The sequence below is a fragment of the Oncorhynchus keta genome, chromosome 21 (genome assembly GCF_023373465.1).
Source record: "Oncorhynchus keta strain PuntledgeMale-10-30-2019 chromosome 21, Oket_V2, whole genome shotgun sequence".
NCBI classification, from domain to species: domain Eukaryota; kingdom Metazoa; phylum Chordata; class Actinopteri; order Salmoniformes; family Salmonidae; genus Oncorhynchus; species Oncorhynchus keta.
The window spans coordinates 12906854-12920536 of NC_068441.1; the positions used below are offsets into that span (position 1 = coordinate 12906854).

A 13683-nucleotide genomic window follows, 5' to 3' on the forward strand; every position below is an offset into this window, starting at 1 on the left:
AGCCAGTTTCATCATAGCGCTTGATGGTTTTTGCGAGTGCACTCCAATAAATTTTTTAAAATTACATTTAGATTTGTTTAACACTTTTTTGGTAACTACATGATTCCATATGTGTTATTTCATAGTTTTCGATGTCTTCACTTTTATTATACAATGTAGAAAATATTAAAAATAAAGAAAAACTCTTGAATGAGTCAGTGTGTCCAAACTTTTGACTGGTACTGTATATCATTTTTTTTTTGTGGATTTTGGAAATTCTCCCAAGATCCCATTTTCTTATCAGGTGAAACCATGTGGGGCCGTGAACCCTAGTTTGGGAACCATTGGTGTAAATAGATAGCCCTACATCTAAAAATAACACCCAAGAGAAGAGTGATGTAAATATATGCCAAGGCATCCCTGAATAATTGATTGTGCTACAGATTGCATCCAGGCCAATAAGGACAACTGACATTAATTGCCACTCTCAAGGACTATTTCTTCTTGAACAGAAATGTACTTCAGACAGGCCATTTCCCCATCCCCTCTGAGACTGTTAACTGGTTTTATGGGTAATTGCTAATCTTAAAGAGCTGTTCCTTCAGCAGTGTAATTATCAAGTAATTACCAATGAGTCACATTCACCTTCTTTGCCATTATTAAAGCACCATCCATCCAACACGTGGGACCAAAGAAACGTAGTTACAAAAGAACCACAATTAGAAGTAAAACGTTACATAGAACATGTGAAAGAGAACGACAAACAGGGTACTTGAAATACACTGCATGTTTGCTTTTTGTGTACTCGGCCTACCCTTATTCAATATGTTTGATCTTCCACGAGTTTCTCTCTGTCATTTCATAGTATATACTACCACCTACTGGTATCATGGTGAATAAAGGCTTTCCCAAGGGGTTCCAGTCTCGATCTCGGTTTCCAAATCTCGGTCTTGGGCGCCGCCTCCACCCTTGGTACACGTTTTAGTTTTACACAGATGAAAGGCCTACTATTGGTTTCTCAATACTGATGACCAGACTTTACATAACAGGTTAGGAGAACTAACGCAGTAGGTTTGAATAATTAAAGTAGCAGGTTAGGAGAATTAACGTTGAATGTAGGTTAAGGGTTAGGTTTAGCTACAATGCTACAGTTGTCCCTGACGCAACTCGAACGTGCACGTTTTGGTCCGTAGTCAATTTTCTAGCCAGTAGCCACAAACGTAGAAGCCAATCAAGCAGTGGTGGAAAAAGTACCCAATTTTCATACTTTAGTAAAAGTAATGATACCTTTTAAAGAAAATTACTCAAAGTGAAAGTCACCCAGTAAAATACTACTTGAGTAACAGTCTAAACGTAGTTGGTTTTAAATGTACTTAAATAAAAAGCACAAGTATAAATCCTTTAGAATTTCTTATATTAAGGTTAGGGTTTTATGGTAGGGACGTCCCAAGGATCTGGCATTGCATTGTCCATTCCACACCGGTGTCCGTGCAATGCATTGTGGGTGCATTGGTCTTCCTGGGCACGAAAATGGCGGATACTGACGAGCCGTAAGTAGCTGTAGAAGTAAACAAGCAAGACATAGCCGTTAACTGCCCGAACGATGCTTTCACATCCCATTAACTGGTTACCTGCTGAAAGCAAAGCATGTATGAACCTTCTTTTATTCTCTCTTTTTAGGGAGAAGAAAAGAAGGAGAGTAGTGGAGCTGACTGAGAAGTTAGTAATGAATTGCTAGAACTGGCAGCAGGTTTGAGAGGGTGAATAGAGCAGGGATTAAAACGCTGTCTCGAATAACTCAGACGGCAGCTAAATCCAAATAAATATATAGCTACGCTAGCTAGTTCTAACTAGCCTACAGTAAATATTCCCTGTTATTTGTCTATAATATAGTATCCCTACAAATGGCTGCTTTGAAACCGATTCAATCATTGAATGGGCTCCCGAGTGGCCCAGCTATCTAAGGCACTGCATCTCAGTGCTAGAGGCGCTGAGACAGTTACCGTAGTGTATGTAGGCTTGTTGGCTAGCTAGCTATCCACTTACTGGCTGTCAATAAGGTACTGGGCTTCTTCCATAGCATGGCACCCTAGGTGCAGCGATACACATTTAAACCATCACAGAGTTATAAACAAAAAACATATGAGACAATAAGATATGTCATAAGTTTGCTGCTAGGTAATCATGACTGTACTTTCTACATATGATTGTTTATAAAATAACAATGTGCTTCTCTGCTATTTGCATGTCTGCTATAAACATGTATGGCAGCTATTTCTAATTGATAAAACATTTATGAGATAATGAAGTTTTATATTCCTCAAATGTCTCCCCACTGACATATTTAGCTGGACTCCTGTCCTGTGTTCTCTCCAGGATGGTGGTGGATGGGGGCAGCAGAGACGGGGGCGAATGGGACGGACGATGGAACCACATCAATACATTTCTGGAAAGACCAGGACCTTTCACTCACCCTGACTTTGAGCCGAGCACAGAGGTAATCATCACAGTGCATACTCAACGTTTGTAAATAAAACAAGGAACAGCACTGAATGGGTTGCAAATAATTTCATACTAAAAGCCATACCAGAGCTCAGTTGCACATCTGAATACTTTTGATTGTGCTGTGATGGCTTCCTTTATTACTGATTAACCTAACCCTAATGGAACTGCTGCTTATTTCCTTACAGTCGCTCCAGTTTTTGTTAGACACCTGCAAAATACTTGTTATTGGAGCAGGTGGCCTTGGATGTGAACTTCTCAAAGATCTGGTATGATTTCATCTCTTGAATGCACATGCTACTCTACAACATATTTTCCCTTTGCAATGAGTGGCAATGTGAGAGATAGACCTGCACACACTGTTCTGCTAGTAACCGTCAGTTTGCGTATCATATCTTTAATGGAAATGTTGAATAGCCTATTTCTTGAGGAGAAAGATACCCAGTGTAGTCTTACTTAAGTAGTTTAATTAGGACACTTATAACAACATTGGTTCTGATAGATATTCACTCTGTCGTTTTCCCATCTTTTGGGGATGCTGTGGACCAGGCCTTGTCAGGTTTTCGTCACATACACGTTGTTGACATGGATACCATTGACGTTTCCAACCTCAACAGACAGTTCCTCTTTAGGTCAGATCATTTGCCTTTCACTTTTTTCTACTCATCCCTTGTCATTATTGGTGTTGTTGATTTTGTGCATACAATGCATTCGGAAAGTATTCAGACCACTTGACTTTTTCCACATTTTGTTACGTTACACCATTATTCTATTTTTTTTTTTTTATATCTCAATCTACACACAATACCCCTTAATGACAAAGTGGAAACAGGTTTTTAGAAATGTTTTAAAAACGGGAAATACCCTATTTACATGAGTATTCAGACCCTTTGCAATGAGACTCGAAATTGAACTCAGGTGCATCCTGTTTCCATGAATCATCCTTAAGATGTTTCTACAACTTGATTGGAGTCGACATGTGGTAAATTCAATTGATTGGACATGATTTGGTAAGGCAAACACCTGTCTATATAAGCAAAATCCAAGCCATGAGGTCAAAGGAATTGTCTGTAGTGCTCAAAGGCAGGATTGTGTCAAGGCACAGATCTGGGGAAGGGTACCAAAACATTTCTGCAGCATTGAAGGTCCCCAAGAACACAGTGGCCTCTATCATTCTTAAATGGAATACGTTTGGAACCACCAAGACTTCCTAAAGCTGGCTGCCTGGCTAAACTGAGCAATCGGGGGAGAAGGGCCTTGGTCAGGGAGGTGACCTAGAACCTGATGGTAACTCTGAAAGAGCTCCAGAGTTCCTCTGTGGGAATGGTAGAACCCTTCAGGAGGGCAACCATCTCTGCAGCACTCAATCAGTCCAGATGGAAGCTACTCCTCAGTAAAATGGCACATGACAACCCGCTTGGAGTTTTCCAAAAGGCACCTAAAGGACTCTCAGACCATGAGAAACAACATTGGTACACAAACGGGTCTGATGAAACCAAGATTGAACTCTTTAGCCTGAATGCCAAGCTTCATGTCTGGAGGAAACCTGGCACCAGCAGGTTTGGAAGCATGGTGGTGGTAGCAGCATCATGCTGTGGGGTTGTTTTTCAGCGGCAGGGACTAGGAGACTTGTCAAGATCGAGGGAAAGATGAACGGAGCAAAGTACAGAGAGATACTTGATGAAAACCTGCTCCAGAGTGTTCAGGACCTCAGACTGGAGTGATGGTTCACCTTCCAACATGACAATGACCCTAAGCACACAGCCAAGACAACGCAGGAGTGGCTTCGGGACAAGTCTCTGAATGTCCTTGAGTGGCCCAGCCAGAGCCCGGACTTGAACCTGATCAAACATCTCTTGAGAGACCTGAAAATAGCTGTGCAGCAACACTCCCCATCCAACCTGACAGCACTTGAGAGGATCTGCAGAGAAGAATGGGAGAAACTCCCGAAATACAGGTATGACAAGCTTTTAGCATCTAAGGTGCGTCAACAAAGTACTAAGGGTCTGAATACTTATGTAAATGCTATATTTCCGTTTTTATTTTTTATACATTTGCAAACATTTCTAAAAACCTGTTTTTGCTTTGTCATTGTGGGGTATTATGTGTAGATTGATGAAAAAACTTGAGGGAAAAAACTATTTAATCATTTTTAGATTAAGGCTGTAATGTAACAAAATGTGGAAAAAGTCAAGGGGTCTGAATACTTTCCGAATGCACTGTACTTTTTCTAATGGATGGTATGTGTATCTCTGAAGGCTAAAGGATGTGGGTCGGCCAAAGGCAGACATTGCAGCGGATTTTATCAATGGACGCATTCCAGGATGCAACGTGGTCCCGTATCCTTTGGAGATGAAGTAAAATGGATGATTTGGGAGTTGATTTATAATAATGATAATAATAATAATATATAATACATTATTATTATAGCCCAGGTTAATAAAAAAAAAAGTTTAATTGTCACATACACCCGGATAGGTGTTGTTTTACAGGATCAGCCATAGTACTGCGCCCCTGGAGCAAATTAGGTTTAAGTGCCTTGCTCAAGGGTACATTGACAGATTTTTTACCTTTTCGGCTCGGGTATTCAAATCAGGACGCTTTCGGTTCCTGGCCCAACACTGTAACCGCTAGGCTTCCTGCTTCCCTAATCTACTGATATCCTTATAAAATTGCACAGCCATTTCAAGAAAATACAAGACTTTGATGAGTCGTTTTATAGACGTAAGTAATGGGATTCGTCTATCCTCGTCCTCTTTCAGATTACTCATTATAGGAAATATCAAATTAGCTGTATGTTTTGTTTCATTTTAAATAATTACAGCTTTGTCTCCCTCACACAGAATTCCACATAATAGTTTGTGGACTCGACTCCATAATCGCCAGGAGATGGATGAATGGCATGTTGGTATGTTATTACAAAATGTATTTAAGTGAAATATAGATCAAGTGGAATGCAATCTAGTGCTCCCTTGTTCGAGTACCCTTATGTCCTGCACAGATTTCCATGATCAATCTATAAAAAGCCAGTCCATTACATATAAAAAAAACTGATTGTTAAACAGAGATCAGTTGGTCTGCCTTTTTCACAATTTACCCTGTGTGATTTTCCATTCCTCTCTAGCTGTCTCTGCTGGTTTATGAAGACGGGGTGCTGGACCCCAGCTCCATCATCCCGCTGATTGACGGGGGGACAGAGGGCTTCAAGGGAAACGCTCGGGTCATCTTCCCTGGCATGACTGCCTGCATCGACTGCACCCTGGAGCTCTACCCACCACAGGTGTGCTAGCTTTTGTTTTACGTCCAGATGTATCAGGATGGCTATTATTTTTATTCCGGGATCTAATGTGTTGCTTCCTCTAAATATGTTTATTTTCTCAGATTAACTTCCCCATGTGTACGATAGCCTCCATGCCCCGGTTACCAGAACATTGTGTTGAGTATGTCCGCATGCTGCTGTGGCCTAAAGAGAAACCCTTCGGAGGTATGTACCCAATCAGCTTGTTAACATGCTTATTTGACCAGATATTACTGCGCCTTCGTTTTCTCACAGATTATTTTTTGATTCAAATATGTTCATGCTCCATAAGGAGTGACAGATTTATTTCAATAGTAGTACCAGCCATAGGTACAGTGGCAAGAAAAAGTATGTGAACCCTTTGGAATTACCTGGAGTTCTACATAAATTGGTCATAAAATTTGATCTGATCTTCATCTAAGTCACAACAATAGACAAATACAGTCTTCTTAAACTAATAACACACAAACAATTACACGTTTTCATATCTTTATTGAACACAACGTGTAAACATTCATAGTGCAGGTTGGAAAAAGTATGTGAACCCTCGGATTTAATAACTGGTTGACACTCCTTTGGCAGCAATAACCTCAACCAAACGTTTTCTGTAGTTGCGTCTCAGACCTGCACAACGGTCAGGAGGAATTTTGGACCCTTCCTCTTTACAAAACTGTTTCAGTTCAGCAATATTCTTAGGATGTCGCAGTTATGCCACAACATCTCAATCGGGTTGTGGTCAGGACTCTGACTGGGCCATTCCAGAAGGTGTATTTTCTTCTGTTGAAGCCATTCTGTTGTTGATTTACTTCTGTGTTTTGGGTTGTTGTCCTGTTGTATCACCCAACCTCTGTTGAGCTTCAATTGGTGGACAGATATAAAAAAATAATATATATATTTAACCTTTATTTAACTAGGCAAGTCAGTTAAGAACAGTGTAACAGTATAGCTTCCGTCCCTCTCGGCTCGAACCAGCAACACGACGACAACAGCCACCACATCGAAGCAGCGTTACCCATGCAGAGCAAGGGAAACAACCACCCCAAGGCTCAGAGCGTGTGAAGTTTGAAACACTATTAGCAAGCGCTAACTAGCCAGCCATTTCACTTCGGTCACACCAGCCTCATCTCGGGAGTTGATAGGTTTGAAGTCATAAACAGCGCAATGCTTGACGCACAACGAGGAGCTGCTGGCAAAACGCACGAAAGTGCTGTTTGAATGAATGTTTACGCGCCTGCTTCTGCCTACCACCGCTCAGTCAGATACTTAGATACTTGTATGCTTGGATGCTCAGTCAGATTATATGCAACACAGGAGACGCTAGATAATATCTAGTAATATCATCGACCATGTGTAGTTAACTAGTGATTATGATTGATTGTTTTTTATAAGATAAGTTTAATGCTAGCTAGCAACTTACCTTGGCTTACTGCATTTGCGTAACAGGCAGTCAGTCTCCTTGTGGAGTGCAACGAGAGAGAGGCAGGTCGTTATTGCGTTGGACTAGTTGGACTAGACTGCAAGAATTGGATCCCCCGATCTGACAAGGTGAAAATCTGTCTTTCTGCGCCTGAACGAGGCAGTTAACCCACTGTTCCTAGGCCGTCGTTGAAAATAAGAATGTGTTCTTAACTGACTTGCCTAGTTAAATAAAGATTAAATAAAGGTGTAAAAAATAAATAAAATGAACATCAAGGCTTTCATAGATACTTTTGTAACCCTTAACCCAATTCTTAATCTTAGGTCTTCTGAGATCTCTTTTGTGCGAGGCATGGTTCACATCAGGCAATGCTTCAAACTCACATTTTTGTGAGTGTTTTTTATATTGCAGGGCAGCTCTAACCAACATCTCCAATCTCTTCTCATTGATTGGACTCCAGGTTATCGGATTCCTGGCTCCAATTAGCTTTTGGAGAAGTCATTAGCCTAGGGGTTCACATACGTTTACCAACCTACACTCTGAATGTTTAAATGATGTATTCAATATAGACAAGAAAAATACAATAATTTGTGTGTTATTAGTTTAAGCACACTATGTTTGTCTATTGTCTATTGTTGTGACTTAGAGGAAGATCAGATCACATTTTGATGACCAATTTATGTAGAAATGCAGGTAATTCCAAAGGGTTCACATACTTTTTTTTGCAACTGTACATGAAGATCCCTTAACATTTCTATCCTGATTGTGTGTTGTATTGTCAGATGGTGTGGGGCTGGACGCAGATGACCCGGAGCACATCCAGTGGGTGTACCAGAAGTCTCAGGAGCGGGCAGCAGAGTTCAGCATCACAGGAGTCACCTACAGACTCACCCAGGGTGAGAACACACATTCTGCAATACTGAATTGTGCTCCTATTCTTGGACCTCCATAAGGATCTGTCTAGGGTTGAATACCGGGAAACGGGTTACTGAGATTTCATGCTTAAACCCACTCCATATCTTTCTCTTAATCAATTCCATTCAAATTGCATTCAAAATAGATCATCCTGTTCAAGATGGTTATATATCTCTCAATGTCCTAGCCTACCTCTTTCAGGTAATAAAGTCAATAGAGTATTAGCTGTATATTTAGCTAAGGAATGATGGGTTATGCATGAGCTTCAAACTTATAGCCTCTGTCTCTTGCACAATACTCACCTGTGCTCCCTTGGCCTCTCCTTTAAAAAACACCCCTTAGCTCTTGGAGTCCCACGAAAAGCTTAATCGGTGGAGGGTGGGCATTTCTTATACTAATAGCTTTTTCAAAGACTTGAACATGTAATGCTAAATAAAGCAGCCAATTGAATGCACAGGGAGTTTGAATCAAGAGAGAACGCACGATGGCGGTAGGCTATAACATGTTTTTCTTTACTCAGACCTGTACACCCATATCCATTCAATCTTCATGAAGTGAAAGATGTCTGCATCTTATTTTAGTCCTATATTATTCAAGCATTCCATAACAAAGATTAAGATAAGAAAAACAGAACGTTTCATTTCAGAAAGAAAACGCTGCGTAGAAATATGCTCATCCATTCATTTAGCAATGAATAATGCATGTCTTGGCGATATAGGCTCTGCTCCTTCAGGGTAACTCACTGCCCGAGTAAAGCAGCCATATAAAATATAGCCTACGAGCAGTGAGTGCGGTAAGCTATACCAATCCCCCTAACAAGAACAGGGAACCTAACAGGTGGAGGCTGGGGTGGGAGCAAGAATACTGCACTATCCCTCAGTGCTGACGAAGGAACCAGAACCGTGATGAGTTCCAGTATCTTGTCATTGGTTGCCATCATCAATGTTGAACAGAGGTTCGCCAGGTGCTGCCTGTGCTCAGCATGCAGGCAGCACAACATGAGAGGACAAAGCAGTGTTAGTTCTGATGATGACGACAATGTTCCACATATGAGACTCCGTAATGCAAACAGAACTTAAGAGATCATGCAAGATTGAAGGGAAGGAACATTTAGTGTAATCATACTGAAGTACCCCTAATGCCATCATACGGACCGCCACTGGAACAGCATAATGTAAACCCAACACCGTTGCCTTAATGTGAACTCAAAGTTGTGCTACTGAGAGAGAGGAGCGATACTGATATGCATGTTTGTTGCCTCTCCGTAGGCCATGAAGAGTAGGCAGACAGATGGATTCTTGAGCAGACTGCATGCTGAAAGGTCCTAACTGAGCACAGCTCAGCCATGACATACAGTACCATTACATAGCATAACATACAGTATTACTAACGAACCCCCAAAACCACAACTAACATTGGCGACGTACCCACCTTTTCTAAATAGCCTAATGTCCTACTGAAATTGTTCAGCAGTAGTTGATGCATCTGCAGCATGCACAGTGAGACTGACCTGATAATCAAAACCTAGACCTACAAATAGTCTACTTGAGCTGAAAGCTAATTGTCTAACGGTATATTCTGGTAAACCAAAGACCTAATAACAAGAGAAATAGATTACTAGATAATAAGCCTATATATTCAGTGCATTCGGAAAGTATTCAAACCCCTTGACCTTTTCCACATTTTGTTACGCTACAGCCTTTTTCTAAAATACCTTAATTTATTTTCCCCCCTCAATCTACACACAATACCCCATAATGACAAAACAAAAACAACCTTTATTCAGTACTTTGTTGAAGCACCTTTGGAAGAGATTACAGCCTCGAGTCTTCTTTGGTGTGACGCTAAAAGCTTGGCACACCTGTATTTGGGGAGTTTCTCCCATTCTTCTCTGCAGATCATCTCAAGGGCTGTCAGGTTGGATTGGGAGCGTCGCTGCACAGTCCGGGCTCTGTCTGGGCCTCTTAAGGACATTCAGAGACTTGTCCTGAGGCCACTCCTGCGTTGTATTGACTGTGTGCTTAGTGTTGTTGTCCTTTTGGAAGGTGAACCTTTGCCCCAGTCTGAGGTCCTGAGCGCTCTGGAGCAGGTTTTCATCAAGGATCTCTCTGTACTTTGCTCCGTTAATCTTTCCCTCAATCCTGACTAGTCTCCCTGTCCCTGCTGCTGAAAAACATCCCCACAGCATGATGCTGACACCACCATGCTTCACCGTAGGGATGGTGCCAGGTTTCCTCCAGATGTGACGCTTGGCATTCAGACCAAAGAGTTCCATCTTGGTTTCATCAGACCAGAGAATCTTGTTTCTCATGGTCTGAGAGTCCTTTAGGAGCCTTTTGGCAGACTCCAAGTGGGCTGTCATGTGTCTTTTACTGAGAAGTGGCTTCTGTCTGGCCACTCTACCAAAAGGCCTGATTGGTAGAGTGCTGCATAGATGGTTGTCCTTCTGGAAGGTTCTCCCATCTCCACAGAGAAACTCTGGTCCCGTACCCCTTCATAGTCCCGTACCCCTTCAAACATTCAACCTCCAGCTGCGTACCCCTTCTAGCACCAGGGTCAGCGCACTCTCATGTTGTTTTTTGCCATCGTTGTAAGCCTGCCACACACACACACACACTATATGATACATTTGTTAAACATAAGAATGAGTGTGAGTTTTTGTCAGAACAGTGACAAAGAGCTCTTATAGGACCAATATATTTTGATTTGTTTACCATTTCATGGTTTTGATGTTTTCACTGTTATTCTACAATGTAGAAAATAGTAAATACATTAAGAAAAACCCTTGAATGAGTAGGTGTTCTAACAATGTTGACAGGTAGTATTGTCACAGTGAATGTTTTATTTTTGTTCTCGTGCTACAGGTGTTGTAAAGAGGATCATCCCGGCTGTGGCGTCCACAAATGCAGTCATTGCTGGTAAATGAGTACACACTAAAGGAAATGTCAACGTTTTATTTGGCTAGTTTTATTTGTGCATAAAGGGTTTTACGAGCTAGATTAAACATTAGGCAGCATTGTGATAGGACTTTCTGTATTTACTATTAGTAAATAGAAATGTCTTTAGCTAATTACTTTTTGACCCCATTTTAGCTGCTTGTGCCACGGAGGTCTTCAAAATAGCATCAAGGTGAGTTTTCAATTGCTGATTTACTACTAAAACCAGTCCATAAGTACATGGAAGTGCATATGCATTTCACAACAGCTTCATGACTTTCCGCTTTGTCTGCAGTGCCTACATTCCTCTGAACAACTACATGGTGTTCAATGACGTTGATGGTCTGTATACCTATACGTTTGAGGCAGAGCGAAAGGTGGGTTTTCTGTGTACTGGGATTTCTGTGTACAGCTCTCAGGTTAACAATGGTATGATGAAAGGTAACTGGTAATACATCTAATACTTCTATATTTGTTTGAAATGTCAGGAGAACTGTTCATCCTGCAGCCAAGTCCCCCAGGACCTGCATTTCTCTCCCTCAGCCAAGCTCCAGGAGGTGCTCAATTACCTGACTGAAAACGCTTCTCTGTAAGTTCACCTGCCACGTAGGTGTCATGTTTCCTGAATTCTGTGACCCCCAATGTGATATTACACAGTAGTTTGGAATGCGTCTTGGTCATAATGACACTTACAACTGTACATTTTTCAGACAAATGAAATCTCCAGCCATCACTGCGACATTGGAAGGAAAAAATAAAACATTGTATTTGCAGGTGAATTTTCACATTTTGATATGCAATATGTAAAGTTTTTTTGTTCTGATCATGGTGAAAATAATAGTCTTGAGCAGGCATACAAGTAGTTGGCTGGCTATTGACTCATATTTTGTTTTGACAGACTGTCGCGTCAATTGAACAGAGGACACGCCCCAATCTGAGCAAGTCACTGAAAGGTGAGGTCCCTAATTGTAATATATGCCATGTAGGTTTGATACAGGTTTAATAGTGTTTCATATTGATGACATTATGCTTACCCAGCCTTCATTACTGTCTATAGTGTGTGCTTCTAGTCCTCTTTGTGGTTGGACTCATTCTTGTAATTAAACATTTTTCCCCAGAGCTGGGTCTGTTAGATGGGCAGGAGCTGGCCGTAGCTGATGTCACCACTCCCCAGACTCTGCTCTTCAAACTCAACTTTACCTCTTAGGACCAGCATGTTCTCCCCAACATCAAACACCAGACGTCTTTGTTATTACTTTTCTAACAGAGTACTGGGCATTTGAAACGGCAAATAAACTAGAAGTTTTACAGTGTATTTAAGTGAATATGTAAATAAATGTATTTCATATCCAGTTCTCTGACATACTTGTAGACTCAAGTCTATGAATGCATTTGGTTGTGGAAAGCCAAACTACTCCCCTGTCATATTTGGTCATATCTGCAACTGTTTGTGATGCATTTGCGTTATATGCACTGCAACCTCTCAAGCTCTCTTACACTGGAGAAAAAAACAGTACCATATTTAAATTGATTTCTCTTACAGTTTCTTGTGAGTTTAATTTATTTTCATTTTGTTGCAGTAACTCCTTCATGGGGTTTTGCACACCCAGACACAACCGGAATAAATGTTTTCCTGTACAATACATGTCTTCTGTGTTAGTTATGACTGAGACTTCAGGCTGAGTGGGCAAATTGTTTTCCTTGTTGTATATCCATTATGTTATTGTGCAAATATTGTAGTGTTAATGAATATGCTGACTGCAATTTATACAGAACATTTTTTGTTAACATCCAAATTGATGTCTGTACCCAGTAATAATTATACTTCCAAGTTGTTTAATTGGTGCATGCACAGTTTTGAGCTTTAATGTGAAGAAGGTACTACTCCAATAAATATACATGTATTTTCTGAGTATTTGCCAGTCCTCCCAGACTCAAAGGTCAACTCCAGACGCTCAAGCGTGTCATCTGTCAAGAGACAAGAGGCTGCGGCGGAAGTTGCTGCTAACCAAGCAGCTTTATAAGTAATGGTTAAGCAAGAACGCCAACTAGAAGAGCTTCAGAGACTTGAAGATGAAGTTAAGAAGAGGACAGTGGAGCAAGAAGCTGAGGCTGTGAAACGCAGCTTAGAGCAAGCTGGAGGAAGAGGAAGAAAATGCTGCCAGGCGAAGACGCTAGAAGACAAGCGTAGAGAGTTAGAGAGCCTAGAAGTGCTCAAGAAACTAAATGCTGCCAATGCGCGGATGCAAGTGTATGAGCAAGATAAACTCAGAGGACGAGAAGAGAGAACTACTCTCTTAACTGCAAATCTGTGAAAAAAGTAATACACAGAAGTGGCTCATTTCACAGTCTCACCACAACATGTTGTGACAAGCACACAACAAGAAGATGGCACCAAGACCATGTTCAGGTTACAAACGGAATCAATCAGTGAAAGCCGTCTCCCCATACCAGAACCAGTAACATTCAATGGAGAACCTCTCTCGTACACTGACTGGAAGGTCTCTTCAGACTCTGATAGACAGGAAGAACATACCAGCAACTGAGAAGATATATTACTTAAGATAATATGTCGGTGGGACTGCCAAGAAAGCCATCGAAAGATACTTTATGTTAGGAACAGAGTCAGCCTACCA

General features: G+C 41.1%; 1 protein-coding gene across 3 annotated transcripts; it reads left to right on the forward strand.

Annotated features, from left to right (window-relative positions):
- Positions 1–1365: 1365 nt before the first annotated feature.
- On the forward strand, positions 1366–12688 carry LOC118400157 (NEDD8-activating enzyme E1 catalytic subunit). Of its 3 annotated transcripts, XM_035796707.2 has the most exons (18): positions 1366–1529; positions 1660–1698; positions 2356–2476; positions 2670–2750; positions 3031–3113; positions 4740–4820; positions 5162–5205; positions 5325–5389; positions 5606–5761; positions 5863–5965; positions 7979–8092; positions 10976–11029; positions 11204–11240; positions 11343–11424; positions 11536–11636; positions 11758–11821; positions 11946–12000; positions 12166–12688. In XM_035796707.2, exons 1-18 carry the CDS (start codon positions 1510–1512, stop codon positions 12252–12254), a joined length of 1389 nt encoding a protein of 462 aa, XP_035652600.1. In that variant the 5' UTR covers positions 1366–1509; the 3' UTR covers positions 12255–12688. The 3 variants fall into 3 exon arrangements, with proteins under 3 accessions (XP_035652600.1, XP_035652601.1, XP_035652602.1); XM_035796708.2 differs by lacking the exon at positions 1660–1698 and having other exon boundaries at positions 1391–1529; XM_035796709.2 differs by lacking the exons at positions 1366–1529; positions 1660–1698 and adding an exon at positions 1530–1628.
- The last annotated feature ends 995 nt before the right edge of the window (positions 12689–13683 follow it).

What these genes read in the sequence shown, in the direction of transcription:
- LOC118400157 (XM_035796707.2), top strand. Translation starts at nt 1,510, where the DNA reads ATGGCGGATACTGACGAGCC. An exon ending in CACAAATGCAGTCATTGCTG is followed by an intron (nt 11,030 to 11,203) that starts GTAAATGAGTAC and finishes ACCCCATTTTAG; the next exon opens with CTGCTTGTGCCACGGAGGTC. An exon ending in GTCTTCAAAATAGCATCAAG is followed by an intron (nt 11,241 to 11,342) that starts GTGAGTTTTCAA and finishes CTTTGTCTGCAG; the next exon opens with TGCCTACATTCCTCTGAACA.